This window comes from Gasterosteus aculeatus, chromosome 20 (genome assembly GCF_964276395.1).
Source record: "Gasterosteus aculeatus chromosome 20, fGasAcu3.hap1.1, whole genome shotgun sequence".
Lineage (NCBI taxonomy): Eukaryota > Metazoa > Chordata > Actinopteri > Perciformes > Gasterosteidae > Gasterosteus > Gasterosteus aculeatus.
Window position 1 is genome coordinate 9,739,343 of NC_135707.1, and position 15,336 is coordinate 9,754,678.

At 43.4% G+C, this 15,336-nt stretch overlaps 2 protein-coding genes across 2 annotated transcripts; one reads left to right on the top strand and one right to left on the bottom strand.

The window, feature by feature from the left end:
- Nucleotides 1-109: 109 nt before the first annotated feature.
- Nucleotides 110-8,566, bottom strand: LOC120810035 (potassium-transporting ATPase alpha chain 1). The gene is made up of 24 exons (XM_040164246.2): nucleotides 7,550-8,566; nucleotides 7,282-7,386; nucleotides 7,074-7,133; nucleotides 6,675-6,878; nucleotides 6,422-6,535; nucleotides 6,180-6,314; nucleotides 5,687-5,804; nucleotides 5,310-5,578; nucleotides 5,035-5,113; nucleotides 4,676-4,795; nucleotides 4,433-4,542; nucleotides 4,154-4,288; nucleotides 3,731-3,923; nucleotides 3,411-3,586; nucleotides 3,176-3,312; nucleotides 2,822-2,972; nucleotides 2,513-2,681; nucleotides 1,968-2,122; nucleotides 1,641-1,764; nucleotides 1,316-1,461; nucleotides 1,072-1,205; nucleotides 786-887; nucleotides 529-620; nucleotides 110-433 (listed from the first exon to the last, which is right to left on the bottom strand). The coding sequence occupies exons 1-24, from the start codon at nucleotides 7,559-7,561 to the stop codon at nucleotides 405-407; spliced, it is 3,069 nt and encodes a 1,022-aa protein (XP_040020180.1). The 5' UTR covers nucleotides 7,562-8,566; the 3' UTR covers nucleotides 110-404.
- Nucleotides 8,567-9,276: 710 nt separating this feature from the next.
- tbrg4 (transforming growth factor beta regulator 4) lies at nucleotides 9,277-14,591 on the top strand. The gene is made up of 11 exons (XM_040164247.2): nucleotides 9,277-9,416; nucleotides 9,938-10,449; nucleotides 10,542-10,862; nucleotides 11,303-11,477; nucleotides 11,856-12,013; nucleotides 12,129-12,239; nucleotides 12,332-12,476; nucleotides 12,593-12,835; nucleotides 13,002-13,113; nucleotides 13,253-13,367; nucleotides 14,039-14,591. Exons 2-11 carry the CDS (start codon nucleotides 10,030-10,032, stop codon nucleotides 14,138-14,140), a joined length of 1,902 nt encoding a protein of 633 aa, XP_040020181.1. The 5' UTR covers nucleotides 9,277-9,416; nucleotides 9,938-10,029; the 3' UTR covers nucleotides 14,141-14,591.
- Nucleotides 14,592-15,336: the final 745 nt, after the last annotated feature.

The following is a 15,336-nucleotide window of genomic DNA, read 5'->3' on the forward strand; positions in this document are numbered from 1 at the left end:
CACAATGATCCGGCACCAACTTTGACTTGTGTAGATGTACAACTTTAAAAAACACACACACACACATACATGGATCAATACAAAATTGTAAAAAAAGACAAAGCACCACTTTTGTTATCGATTTGAGATCAACACCGGCCTTAAAATGTTTTATTAGAACAAATAAAGTGCAACCACAGTCAAAGAGCTGCAACACTATACATCTGTGTAAATGATCAATCACTTTCATTCATTATTACCGTGTTACTTATTTGCCAGAGCCTCAAATTTCCATGTAATGGTAATATTAAAAGATAATTTAAGCCATAAATACATAGATCATGTTGATGTATGGTGAATAGGGAAAAGACTTCTGGGTTTTCAGTATTCTGTTGTTTGACGAACGACAGAAAGTCGCAGTGGTTTCAGTAGTATAATTCCTGATCCCACCAACCTAAAAGAAGACAATCCATGAATTAATAAATACTGAATATGTGTAGAGATGTAAAATTGTGATCGGTGAATGGATGTTTCAGAATCTGTGCTTACTTCCTGGATATCTTCGGACTCCTAATTTCCTGATCTCATCATAAACAAAGATCAAAATACCATATGGAACAGGAATAAACCACCACTGGACTCTGGTGAGAAAACAACATATGGATCATTAGACCACATGCCACAGCTCTTGTTATGCTAAATAACTTTCTACAGGCTTCATATTCATGTTTCCATTAAAGTTTGTATTATTTCTTCTACTCCATTCTGAGCCTGGATTTCAGATGGTCACCTCCGTGTGCCTTTACCTGATTGGCATGAAGTTGAAGATATTGGGCATTCCAGGGCAGTAACAAAGCAGATTACCCAGAAGGAGCTGGAAGACTATGGCAGAAACCAGGACACGGTTCCTGCACGGAAAGAAACAAAATAACCACATTGGAATAACGGAACGATGTCTCAACAGTCTGAAGTTGGAACAATGGCGAGTTCTCCTCATTGTGTTAATAACTGTGGATGCAGCATAACTCTTGTTCCCGTCACACAGACAACGCTGGCACTTGAATAAGTTAGCGATGGCTCTTCTTCACTGACCTGAAAAAGCCTTGCTGGAACACCGAGAGACGTCGAGTTTTCCTGATCAGCACGTCTGAGATCTGACAGATCTCTATGCTGACAAAAAAGACGGTGTAGCACGTATACTCCTGGTACAACCTCTGACTGAAGGTCTGTGAGCAGGGGTCATAAGGGAGGAGATTACTGTTAAAAATTACACTATTCTCTTGAACTAAAAAACACCTCAGGATCCAGACATGTGACAGAAAAAGTGTAGACGAACCCATTCTTGTCCATAGCTGTCCTGTACGTCTTGAAGATGAGCATTCTCCCACTTAGAGCGCAGGCCGACACACAAGAGTGGGAACCAGCCCTCCTGGGCCATGGCTGCAAAATAATCTGTAAAACCTGCAAAAGACTGAATGGCTCCTGAAAACAAGATAAACAAGAAATTTAAAGATTGTCCATACTATCTCAGCAGTGTATAATCTTGCTCTATTAGGGGACGTGGCTCAAAGACACAAACATTTGGTTCAACGTAGAGGTCAATACAGTAATAGATCCGGGGTGCATGTTGTGTTGACCAGCGCAGACTCACACAGTCTCACCTATCTGAAAGTAGGAGTACACAGCCAGGGCTTCGTTTACCAGACGATGACAACGAGGGTTCCTGGGCTTCAGGTGCATGATGTCACTCTCTGCTTTCTCGTAAGCCAGAGAGACGGAGGGGAACTGTAAAGGAGCAACACGAGCACATTTACTATCAAGGTCGCCAAATCAGTCCTTATAAAAGGGTACGATAAGTAGCTGTCCAAGAATCATCTCAATGAAACGCAAATCAAACATTAGACAATGATCATCTTTGGGGGAAAAAAGGAAATAGCCAGTGCCGTGAAGTAATGTGCTTTCTTGCGGATCTAATCCCAATAACTCACAATGTCAGTTGCCAGTTCGATGAAGAGAATAGTGATGCAGCCCAGAGGAAGAGGCACACTGACGGTGATGTAGATCAGATATGGAGTCAGCTCAGGAATGTTCTTGGTTAGCGTGTAGGCAATAGACTTCTTCAAGTTGTCAAAGATGAGACGGCCTAAACACACACACACACACACACACACACACACACACACACACACACACACACACACACACAGACATATTTATACAAACTTCAACTCAATCAATTGGTTCAATAAACTCAACATAGATAAACAAGTCACTAATCAGTATATTTTTTTACTTAGTTAAAGTGCATATAGTACCCACTAGAATAATGTGATAACTTTTTATAATACAGTTCTCTTTTGAGTTTTAGGGCATTGTAGTAAATGGCAATCTATTAAAACTATTTACTTGTTTTACTTACTTACAGATTTATTAATATCTAAAATGACCGAAACCTCCATGAACAGACGCGTAGTTCATGTGCCAGACTGTGAACCTTGAGTTAAGATTGTGATGTCAAAGCCCACAGTCTCACCCTGCTCCACTCCAGTGACAATAGAAGCAAAGTTGTCGTCCAACAGGATCATGTCTGCAGCGTTCTTGGCAGCGTCAGATCCCGCGATCCCCATGGCGACACCGATATCAGCCTTCTTAAGAGCCGGCGAGTCATTGACACCGTCACCCGTCACTGCAACAATAGAGCCCTGTTGGGGGGAGAAATAAAGCCATCTGAGCCGGAAAATGTGGTCTGATCATACACACTCTTCTGAAATAAATGTACATTCACGTCATAGGATTAAGAGGATACAGGTATGAGATGTGTGTGTGTTTTGTGCGTATTTACCAAACGTTGACAACTCTCCACAATAATCAGTTTCTGCTGAGGAGATGTTCTAGCAAATACCATCTCAGGATGGTTTCGCAGTGCGTCATCCAGGTCCTCACTGCTCATGTCTTTCAGCTGACCACCACTGATCACGCAAGCACGGGCGTCCCTGCAGACACAAAGCACAGCAACACAAAGTAAATAGACAAAAGGAACATTTGTTCGGACACCGCAGTGCAGAGAAATGAGTGTGATAAGACGAGGACGTAGGATGTGATCACGCAGTGAGAAATAAACATTATACTGCAATGGATTGGTACTTGGTATGTGGATGAACATTGTATAAATTGTCGCCAGCAGTTGTGCCGATACCTCTTGTTTACTTGTTCAACAGGAATACGCTTTCTCTCCGCAATGTCTTCCACTGTTTCACTGCCTTCTGTGATGATCCCAACGTTAGCTGCTATTGCCCTTGCCGTAATCGGATGGTCCCCGGTTACCATGATGACCTGAAGAGACATTTTTCAAAAAGCAGTATCTCATATTTAGAAAAAAATAAAAATAAAGTAGCCGTATGTAAAAACCTATGTCAACAATGTGGACACACCCTGATGCCAGCGGTACGACATTTCATCACTGCATCAGGTACAGTGGCTCTTGGGGGGTCAATCATAGAGATGAGGCCAGCAAAGCACAATCCTGACGTGGGGAAATTCATCTCGTCAGGGTCAAATTGAGAGCCACGAGGATATTCCTTCTCACTTAGATGGAGATGACAGAAACCTAGCAGGGGGGAAAAAGGAAAGCCACAGCTAATTATAGTATAGTACTGTATTATCATTTCATATTGTACATTTTTGTAAACATAAAGTCAAGTTTTGATCACATGTCTAATTGCTTTATGGGTCATAGGCAGCACTCCCTCACCCAGTACTCTCTCTCCCAGTCCTCCCAGGTCCATATAGGCCGTCTGAAAGGCTTCACTCCACTGTTCATCCAGAGGAAGCTCCTGGCCTTTTATCAAGATGGTGGAGCAGCGCTCCAAGATACGTTCTGGTGCCCCTTTCATCACCAACAGGTAGCGTAGGTCCAGAGGATCCTCCAGTTCATGAATAGATAGCTGGAGAGAGAGAGAGAGAGAGAGAGAGAGAGAGAGGGAGAGAGAGAAATGGTTGATAGGAGCTACATTTAAATTGATCAGAGCACCTCGATCCACCGTAAATCAGAGGATTACAGAACACTAGTATTGCATCGTCAAAAAAGGAAATTACAATGATAACATATGAAAAAAACGCTTAGCCCACTAATCTGGTTTATAATGCAGTAATCCGTAAGGAGTCCCACACTCACCTGGAACTTGTTGGTGGAGTTGAAGGGCAGCTCCACCGCTTTCTTGAAGCGGTTGCGGTAGTCCATGACGTTCCCCACGGTGAGCTCGGTGAACTTCAGCAGAGCCGTCTCTGATGCGTCTCCCACCACCAGCCTCTGTGCGAGACGCGAAGAGACGTAATCAAACACACCTTTTTCTTTGAATGAATTGAATAACGAATGAACAATTAAAGCAGAGAAAGATGAGGTATTTTCTCATCTCACGTGGATGTTGACAACAAATGAAAACTGTACTCGTACCTTAGGAACAGGTACGTCTTCTTGATCAGGTCTGAACGTCGCTCTGTTGCACAGCGTAGCGATCCTCGCCAGTGAACGCCAGGTTTCTGATGACTGATCAAAACTCTGCCCTGGAAAAACACACATCATCAAACCAAAATATTACATTACCTACTGAAAAAGACCATTCATCCCCTATATTATATTGGCATTATAACCCTGGCCACAATGGATGGATGGATGGATCCGTGTTCCTGTGTTTACCTGACTGATCTTCAGTGGTGTCAGCAGCGTGGATGTGGTTGTCGAACCAAAGGTGAGCTACAGTCATCCTGTTCTGGGTGAGCGTACCCGTCTTATCAGAACAGATCACGGAAGTCGAGCCTGAAGACACAAGTGTTACACGTGTACAATGTACACACAGTATAAGTCAAAAGTTTGGACACACCTTCGCATTGAATTGAATGAGAAAATGTGACCACATTTTTGACTGGTACTGTACATGCACGTTGTAATAACTTAATAGAAATCAAACATATTTCCAACTCTGTACTCTGCACAATGTCCTTGAACTCAACAGAACTGTTAGAAACACAACATGTCTGGTGTGTAGGCAAGCGAACCCAATGTCTCCACAGCCTCCAGGTTCTTCACTACGCAGTTCTTCCTGGCAAGCCGTTTAGCAGTCAGAGACAGACAAACCTGTTAACAAGGCGTCAGGTTGGTACAGAGCACGCAGCATATGTGATTAACTAAATCAACAACATCCCATTGGCTTATATTCACTAATACGCAGGCTTTGCACTGGTGCCATCGCTCAGAAATGAGCTTTCATAGATTCAGGATGATGGAAATAATGGACACAAGACAACATGCAACAATTGTTGAGGTGACTCACAGTAACTGTAGCAAGCAGCCCCTCCGGCACATAAGCCACCACGATAGCCATGAAGAAGATCATGGCTTCGAGGAATTGATATCCGATGAACATGGCAACCACGAAGAAGGTGAACCCGAAAAGGATTGCAAGACCGGCGATGATGTCGACAAAATGTTCGATCTCTATGGCAATGGGTGTCTTTTCGTTGCCGACGCCACTCGCCAAGCTGGCAATTCGACCAATGATTGTGCGATCACCAGTGCTGATGATCATGCCAGTAGCTATACCTGAAAGGAGAAGGTATTCTTGAGTTGGATAAAAAAAAATGATAAAAGTGGACTAAACAGATCATATCTAGTCCAGGGATTGTAAATAAAGTAGAGTATGTAATGTACCTTCCAGACAAGTAGTAGAAAAGAAAGCAACATTTCTAGTCTCCAGCGGATTCTCATGTGTACATTCTGGACTCCTGGTCTGTGGCTCAGACTCGCCTGTCAAAGACGAGTTGTCCACCTGGCACACACAGTATATTCACACACAGATCATTACATGTCTACATGGTTTAATGGGGAAGGACTGTTCCAACAGAAATGGCACTATTTACAACAGTGATTTGATCTCCATCTGCGTCGTGCTCAGACACAACAAATAGCCCAATTGGCCTTGTATCAGTATATTATCTTTATAAAAAGTTACTTCATTACACTGGTCAGCTTACTCAGGTGCTGTAATTAAAGGGTGGAAATTAGTATTTCAAATACTAGCAAACCAACTTTAGCAAAATATAAAAAGTCATTCATGTGAACCAAACAGGAGTCAGAGATTGCTTCAATGCACGTATGATTAATGCTTAGTGATGTTATAAATTAAAGTGTGCGTGTGATCTACCTTGCAGGCCTGACTAGAGATGATGCGAATGTCAGCAGGGACTCTGTCTCCTCCTTTGATCTCCACCACATCCCCCACCACCAACTGCCGGGCGTTGATCTGGTTTTTCTGGCCATCGCGGATGACAATGGCTTGCTGTTTGGGGATATTGGGAGAGGAAAACAAAAAAGTGATATGAAAAAAACAAGACTAGTGTGCAGACATGCAACTGCATTTTTTAAAATTGGTTGCATGCGACTCACCTGAGGCACCAGATTCTTGAAGCTGGCAATGATGTTGGTACTCTTGAATTCTTGGTAGTAACCAAAGCAACCAGTTACCACAACGACGGCAATGAGAGTGATAGCCAAGTAAAGCTGAAGAGGGAAAGAAGATATTATCATATTACCACAGAAATATAGTTTCCATTCCTTTCGGCTTAAGCCCAAAATGCATTTTTTGGTTGTTTTTTTCCCCCACCAAAGCATAAAAACGTCAAATAGACATACAACATACATTGTCAAAGGAGGCGACGTTCCCTCTCGCAAATTCAATTCCAAAGGCGATGAAGCAGATGACAGCTGCGACCCACATCAGACACTGCAGCCCTCCAGCCAGTTGCCTGGCGAACTTCACATACTCTGGAGTTCCTTTGGGGGGCTTCAGTTCGTTCGGACCGTCTCTCTCCAACACTTGTGCGGCAAAGGTGGAGGTCAAACCCTGTGAATGGACAATAGAAAACGGATTAAGAATAATGCGCTAGATTGGTTAGAAAAAGTACAAACTTTGGAAAAGTCATTATCTTTATAACTAATGGGCCTTCACCGAGGGATTTTGAATGAGGGGTGAAAGAGAAAAAAGGCGTGTGCAAAAGAAAGGCACCCATTAAAGAAAGAACGTCATTAAGTGTCTTACCTTTGTAACATTAGTGTTGTACCTCGATTCTAGTTCTTCAATTGTAATCTCATGGTCGTCCTGCAGGATGAGACAGAACAATCATTCAGAGAAGCCGCAATGTTTAGAGGGTAAATAAGAGTTAATCAAGGTCATTTCTTCAGCAGGATGTTTGTAACTTGATGCTTGTTAATGAAGGGTTAATACGAAATATCTCCACTTTACTTACAATATCAATTTCTTTTTTCATGCCCTCCATTTTTTCCTTCTTTTTCATCTTTTTATTCTTCTTCTTGTCCGTATCTCCATTCATCTCGAACATGTCATACGTGTCCTAAAGGCAGATGGTGATTGGCAGAGTGTTTACATGCATACACATGTGTGTGACTGGATTCATCGAGTGGTTCACCAGCATTCGCTTAGTGATAGAAAGAACAACTTCAACCAAACTCTACGTCTCAAAGTATCCCATCTACCAAACAATGAACGAGTCTTACCTTTTTAGTCATGGTTGCAGGTGTGTTAGGGGACTGCTCTCCTAAATCAATGGAGGTCCAGACCACTCGATCCTTCTTCTTGGCCCCCGGAATTTTGGCAACTAGGGTCCAGTCCCAAACACACTGCCTGGTTCTCTCCCTCTCGCACTCATACAACAATGTTCAGAAACAGAACTGAATATCTGGGAAAAAAACCTTTTATGCGCAACAACTCCCCTTTTTCAGAGACATGCGCACAAATACCTTTGAACACATACACACCGAGATGATTAAACACGCGTTTCAAGATGTCTACATGCGTAACATGGTACTTCAGGTAGCAACAATGTCACCCCTAGGGAGGTCACACACAACGCTATACACAAATACACTCATATCAAGCTATGCTGGTATCTCTTATCTACTCTCTGCACGTTTCTTTTCCTGATAAACTGATTGGTGTGAAGAGGAAAGGACCAGTGAAGGTTAACATGGACCAATGTCACTCCTACCAGTGAACCTGACATTAAACTGGCTCAATTAACAATTAATGTTCCACTAGACGTTACATGTGCTGTGATATAGTAAGCATTTGACTTTACTGGCATTACTAGAGGGAAAAATGAGCCGTGTTTCCGGCTGCCACATACGTAACTGCGTACTATGACAAGAGACAAAACCAACACGCACAATCCAGTGTCCGACACCTGGGCCGCAACCAGGACTGACAGTCAGTGGCGCCACAAAAGCAAATACGAAGGAAGGAAATAGCCGGTAGATGTAGTTAATCTGCAGTCACACATAATGCCAATTCCAGCTCGTCAGCAGGGTTAAAGAGGTAGCGTCGACCGCGGAGGCAAGTCAATGGCAGGAGCATGTCAATGGTGTGAGCATGTCCACTCGGCCCCCTACTGGCTGAGTGCTGCAGTAACTGGCTATGTGTGTACTCTGATGACCACACGCTACTTCTGTCCATTACATTTGATTATTAGACTCCTCTCTGCAGGTGTGTTCACCTCGTTTATTATTTGTGTCTACAGATTGGAATTTAGAGTGACATACAGTTCCACAACTAAATTCTGAGTCATGCTGTCGTTGACATTTAAGTCAGTTTAAGCGGTAACCTGTGCCTTGCTGAGGGTCATTATATCCCAAATGCGTCAGCAGAGGCAAATATCAAGAACTTCTTTCAGAATCATAGTTACACGTAGAGGTTAAAACAGGCTGCAGATGATACTAGATAATCCTCTGCAGCCTGTTTTAACCTCTACGTGTGTAATACTAGATATTAAGGTGAATCATTTCACGAAATGGGAACACAACTCTTTTTAAGAATCCATCACTTTGAATGCTAATAAATGGTAGAATCCAGTGATGAAGAGAGGTTAGTAAAATGGAGGTCACCCTGTCCCTTAACTGTTCCTGCCAAGAACATACTGCATGCTGGGTAAATAAGAGCCAGGTTAGATAAGCTGTGTTTAAAAGAGTCAATACTGTTAGTACGGTAGAGTGACAGTGGATATTTAATCAAAGCAATGTTAAAGGAAATGCAGAAAATAGTATTTATGGAGCTAGAACTGTTTTTAAATATGTTTATATGCGGTGCGAATTCTTAGATACTCCAAAAAATAAACAGTAAAATTGCTGTCCAATAAGAGTTTTTTTAAAACACTTGCTGACGTTACATCACGTATACCATATAGATATTATTCGAGCTGTTGGCGCAGTCGATTTCACTCTCAAGGAGTCGTAGTTTGAGTCGCTGAAGTATTTGGTTTGTGGCCAATTACAGTTGCGTCACGTGACGTCTCTCCGTGACGTCATCTCCGCGCGACTCCATCTGACAGATAGCTCCATGTGAACAGCTTTCTGTAATCGTTAATTACAGGTAAGTCATTCTTCAATATGAAAGCTGACGGTCTTACGATGAGGAAATAAAGACAGTTACTTCCTCCTGTCCTATTAATGCTCAGTTTTATGATGAATGAAGCGCTGCCGGCCAGCGGTGTCTCACAGCGTCTCTTGGTTTTAGCGACAAGGTCAGGATTCAACGTTAACGTTACATGACAGAAGCAACATTCACTCCCCAGACTGCCGCTTCCGCTAACACCACACCTTAACGCGTGGGATGTCCTTACTATCAAAGTTATTGAAACAGACATAACTAATCCCAACCTAGCTAGATTGATGCCATCGTGAACCGTGACGGTTTACTTGCTGGTAACATTACACCGCTAGTGCTTAATAAGACCTGGCCAACTAACGATGGTTTGGTTAACATAAAGGTGGATATTTCACAGTATGCATTTGTGGCTTTTATTAAATTGAAGAAATAAAGAATCTGCTCATTGTTGAGATAACCCTTAGACCCGGTAGCTCGTGGCTTAACAAGTCTCCACTGCCCCGTAGGTTTGGCGTAAGATGGTGATGTCGGCTGCTGAATTGTAAGAATCCATCGCTTTCCTTCCCTCCCGTGGCCGCCCCCTTGTCCCTCAGACCCGATGGCCAGCCGCCTTTTGGGCAGATATGCCCGTCTGCTCTCCAGGGTCGCCTCCAAGACGTCAGCCGGTGCAGCCCGCCTGCCTCCGCCCGTAGCTGGGTGTGCAGGCGTAAAGAGGGCTCAGGGCTGGCCACGGGTCACAGAAAGGTCAATGTGCGAGGGAAGGACAATTAACAAGGAAGACCAGTTTCCAACAATGCCTACGCAGACCCAGCTGGACGAGCTGTTGGACAAGGCGGTGGTGCCGGAGGACATCCTGTTGGCCTGGGAGAAGCATGGAAAGAATGGAAATCAAGCCGCCAACGCCCTGATGAAGTGGACCGTGGCGGTGCTGAGGACAAAGGGCAAGTTTAAGGAAGAAAAGGCAGAACTGATGAGCGATCCAAGGATACTGGATATGATGAATATGATATCCCGGCAGGTAAGGAAGTCACTGACGACTTATCCCTCCCTAAGGCCCTCGTCTATCCTGTTAAAATTGCTTCCTTGTGTCTGTGTGTGGTTTTCTTGCAGGTGTCTGCGGTGTGGAATGGCAATCTAGTGGCCCTCCTGCGAGCTTTGTGGATCATCGGTTTGCCCCCCACCGATTCAGTACTCAATTCTGTCCAGACTGAGGTTCTCTGGCGAGTCCGCAGGCTAACCTACAAGCAGTTGGGCTATCTGGCAGATTGGGGAGCAAGCAGGAAAGCACAGCAGGATGTGGCAATAGTGAATGCTGCATTAAAACAGCTGGAACTGCGTTGGACTGAAATTGCTGATGCTAAAACTGTCAGTGCATTGATTTCGAATGGACAACGAATGTCACCTACCTTGATAGACCGACTCGAAGACAAGGTATCAAAGTAAAAAACAAACATCCGTTTGCATGTTAATTCTTTGGTTAAACAAGTGAACCGTGCCTTAACTGTATACACAGTACTACACCAGTTTTTTTAGGAACCAGAAAAATAATTGCAGTCTCTAAACGCTTGCAAGTGTTTTCCCTTTTAAGAAGGAACTGGAAAATGATGTTGTACCGTCATGAAAGCATATATCACATGCATTTTATGGTATACAATGTAAGCATATTGATTGAAAAACATACCAATTATATGGTTAGCGATGAGTAAGCACCGTCTAGAGCGTCCAGTTTGAATCACTTTCTTGGGCAAGTAGCAGATTTGTACACCTATGAACTACATAAGTTTACCCTAAATCTAAGGGATCATGCAAATGAAGGTCACTGGCACTAAATCTCAAAACACATCTAGCAATACTATCTGTCTCTATTACAGGCTTTGGAGCTTGCAGAGGGCTTTTCAGCAGAGGAGATCCGCAAAACCTGTGTGTCTTTGGCAGCTCAGGGCCGCAGATCGGTCCCGCTGCTCAGAGCTTTGTCCTACCACCTTCTCCAAAAGTCATCGTCGGAGTTCCCCACTCCTCTCATACTGGACATGGCTTTTGCTTACGGTAATAACACTGATTGTTACGTATTAATACAGAAGGAAGGCATCAACCGATTTACTACAGTGTACATTCCTGCCTTTGTTGCCACATCTGTCATTTTTTGGTTTGGCTTTGGCTTTCTGTGCCTTTGTTAAAGATGTTTTATAGCTGGTATGGCATCAGAACGCAGATAAGTGCAGTGCAGAGAAATGGAATAAATATGAAAACATCTAATCTGTCAACTATAAAGCTTAACTATTCCAATGCTGGACTACTGGGCCAAATTATCATTATTAAACCGCTTAATGTCTGGTGCAAATCAGAAGACGTTAAAGCGCTGTCTGCTCAGTAATACATTTTATAATTCTAACCCTACTAACTTTGTCATTGCTCTTTCCATAGGGAAGTTAAATTTCCACCACTCTCAGGTATTTCAGCGAATGGCCTCCGAGTTGTTACCCAGAGTCCCTGAGGTCAGCTCCGCCGACGTCACGCGCTGTGCTAAATCACTGGGCTTCCTTAAATGGCTCCACATCCCGCTCTTTGAGGCCTTTGCTGAGGTCAGTTTGATCATCGCTAACTCTTAATTTAGTTCATTTTGCTCACAAGTGCTCCGTATTTGAATACAAATTGTGTCGCTCACTGTGTAACACTCTCCGTACGTTGTCTCACCAGCACTTCACTGAAAACCATCAGAAGTACAGCGCCCTTCAGCTTTGTAATCTGCTCATGACCTTTGCCAGACTGAGCTTCCAGCCCAGCAAAGGAGAAGAGTTCTTTAGCAAGGTAATAATGTATATTAGATAGGCTTTGTGTTGATTGCACGTGGTGGCTTCTACTTCCCGCCTTTTTAACCGTATTCTTGGTATGTGCCACAGGTTCACTATGTGCTGGAGGGCTCTCTCTCTGGGCTGGAGCCCTTCTTACAGACGGATGTGGTTTGGGCTTTATGTGTGCTGCAGCAGACCAAGCCCCATTACCTCAGCCCCCTCCTGCAACAGAATCACGTTACCAAACTGGCCGGTAAGACACAATTCTTCCAGATCCAAAGCCTGATAACTAAAACATTCTTTAAAAAAAAAAAAATGTTATGTTCTGGCACCACGGATTCTATTTCTGTCGTCTTTTTCTGTCCGTAGTGGGCAGTCCAGCTCGGGTGGAGAATTATCAGCTGAAGCTCCTCCATGTTGCTGCTACACTCCACTTCGAGCACCAGTGTTCCTTAGATACTCCCTTCTCCCTGGAGGCCCTGTCTGTTCCAGTCAAGAGCTCCCACCTCTCTCCCCTGCAGAGCAGTCTCAGAGGGAGTTTACATAGTCTGGTCGGTGGGAAGACAGAGGCCCTTCGCACTGGCGTTGGCACTGTTTACGGATGGACTATTGGTAAGAAGCCCACACAGGAAACACCTTGAGATCACATACACAATGTGCTGCCAGTTCCTCTGTTAACCGGAGCTTTAAAAGATTAAAATTAATTAAAAGTTCTCTGTAGGAGTGAAGGATGAACATTCAGAGATATTAAACGACTGACATGTCTTTCTCCAATCAGATGGTGAGATGGTGGTGGATTGTGACAACAAACCAGTTGACATGTTGATGCTGAGAGCCCCCCACCTTCCCAGTGGAGGAGGAGACCAGGCTTTACCTGTAGGGGCACATCGGTGAGTCAAAGACGAGAATCCTACAGGCCTTGGTTGTTAAAAGATTTATTTATGCTTTTCTGAAGTTGCGTCTTTTTCTCTAGCTGTCTGAAGTTATTTTCTTTCGTCCTTGCTTTCATCGTTCTCCACCTGTTTTTAGACTTGCTTTCTTAGCCTGGGACTTTTCAAACTTTGGCTCAAAGAGTAAAGACCTTCTGGGACGGTTTGCCATGATGAAACGACATCTCCGGTTGGCTGGTTTCATCACAGTGGAGGTAGGTAGAGGCAGGAGGTTTAACCCGTCTCTGTGGCAGTCTTTTGTTTTTTAACGGTGAACAGGTTATTAAGTCTACTTCGCGAGCATAGGGTGTGCTGAGCTGCTTGTTCGGCAGATCAACTTACATTACACTCATTAATTGCATTACAAATTTCCTGGTGTGTTTAATAGACTTGAAACCTGTGAAGCTATAAAATACTTCATTTCAATCCTCGAGGATTCTTGTTTTAGCCACCGCTGCAGGACTAATAAGGGATTATTTGATCTTATCTTTGCTGTGATAGTAAGACATATTGCAGAGAAGGGAGGCAAACAAGCCACACTATCTGACAGTCTAAGGCGATGCGGACAATGGACCGGTACCTTGGGAGAGCAAGTAGTACGATGGGCTGTGGTATAAATAGAGCTGCTGCTGCTGCAGCTCTGTCTCATCAAGGCCAAAGCAAACGCTCGCTCTCATCCAGGACAAACTCCTTCGCCAGTACTTGCCTCCTCAGGTTTGCATTGCTGCAAAAGAAACAAGGCAACCGCAGTGCAACTGAGACTAAAAACCAACATTCTTCAATGTTTCTGTAAATGTGTTTTTTTCTTAAGCACGTACCGATAATGAGAAGCTTAGTAGCTCTGAAAAGGAATGTTTTCAAATCTTTCATTTTGTTCCTCTTTCAGGTGCCATATTACGAGTGGCTTGAGCTGAAGACAGAATGGCACAAGTTGGCGTACCTGAAGGATAAGATGGGGAAGGCCGTGGCCGAGGACATGGCCAAGTGAACCAATCGGTGTTGCAGACACAGCTGAATCAGAGCTTTCCCCGTCAAATGGGACCACATGGGGAATACACACACCCACATTCACACTCAGAGAGAAGCAGCATTGCAGAAAAAGCTTTCATACTTGTCAGGAAAAAATATTTACACTCTGGTTTCCTTGGCAACGTGTGGGGCTTTCCCTGTTTCCATGGTTATGGCGAGCAAGGCTTTTGGAGCCAGAGAGAGACAGAAATGAACGCAAAAGAGCGTCCTTATGTAGAAATGATATGATCGACAACGACTGAGTCTTTGCTTTTGGGTGTGACTTGATGTCTAACGGAAGCAGCTAAGCCATTTGTATAATTTTGGCCACAACATCATGCTTGTTATGTGAATAGATTGGAATCACTTAATAATCAGTGTGTGTGTGTGTGTGATCCTGTAATGGAATAAATTGTTTTATTGCCATTTTACTTATTTTGTCTGTCCGCTATTGCATCTATAGTCGACTGTATTTGGTGTGATATTCAGATAGTATATGAATAATCTCACATGACAGCTGATCGCACATCTGATCTCTGGCCACTGGTTCGTGAGATAAATATTCTTAGCAAATGTATATTAAATCGTCAAAGAATATTTTCACAGCTTTGCTAACATAACAAATTAACAAATGACATACATTTATACAAGGTTCATGTCTTTCTGTTGAATTTTGGTTGTGAAATTCAGATATACTAATCATTGGTTTTAATGGGTTAAGAGGCTGTTAAATGGCAGAAGGAAGAAGACTGACAAATGCAAGAGGCAGGAAAGAGGAGAAAGAGTTTAACTGAGGGGGAGCCTAATAATAGTCTGAAGCTAGAGGAGAAGAAAAGAATGTAGAGAAAAAAACATGTTTTTTCTGATAAATTCGATCTGATTACGTGATGGTTTATCTCAATATTTGGGGTTTAAGACTGGGATTAGACTGATGCCAGAAAACACTTCCAGCCCGCATCTCATCTCTGTTGGGTCACCAAATCTGAGCCAGTACAGCCAATCTCCTTTTCAAAGCAATGGTGCTTTATTGTTCCTCAACTCATCACTTAAATGGTACTTTTATATAAAGGGATGTTGTGGTTGCAAGGAGGCTAATAAACATGATCCTGTATGCAGCACGTCTGAGCTGGGTAGTTTTAAATTGCCATGGAAACTGATTATTTGACAAAGTCCTGC

Coding starts and splice junctions, on each gene's coding strand:
- LOC120810035 (XM_040164246.2), bottom strand. Junction 4,796..5,034: donor GGAGGCTGTGGAGACATTGG/GTTCGCTTGCCT, acceptor TTGTGTCTTCAG/GCTCGACTTCCGTGATCTGT. Junction 3,313..3,410: donor GTCGTACCGCTGGCATCAGG/GTGTGTCCACAT, acceptor ATGTCTCTTCAG/GTCATCATGGTAACCGGGGA.
- tbrg4 (XM_040164247.2), top strand. CDS start 10,030: ATGGCCAGCCGCCTTTTGGGCAGATATGCCCGTCTGCTCTCCAGGGTC. Junction 11,478..11,855: donor GGACATGGCTTTTGCTTACG/GTAATAACACTG, acceptor CTCTTTCCATAG/GGAAGTTAAATTTCCACCAC. Junction 12,240..12,331: donor GAGAAGAGTTCTTTAGCAAG/GTAATAATGTAT, acceptor TATGTGCCACAG/GTTCACTATGTGCTGGAGGG.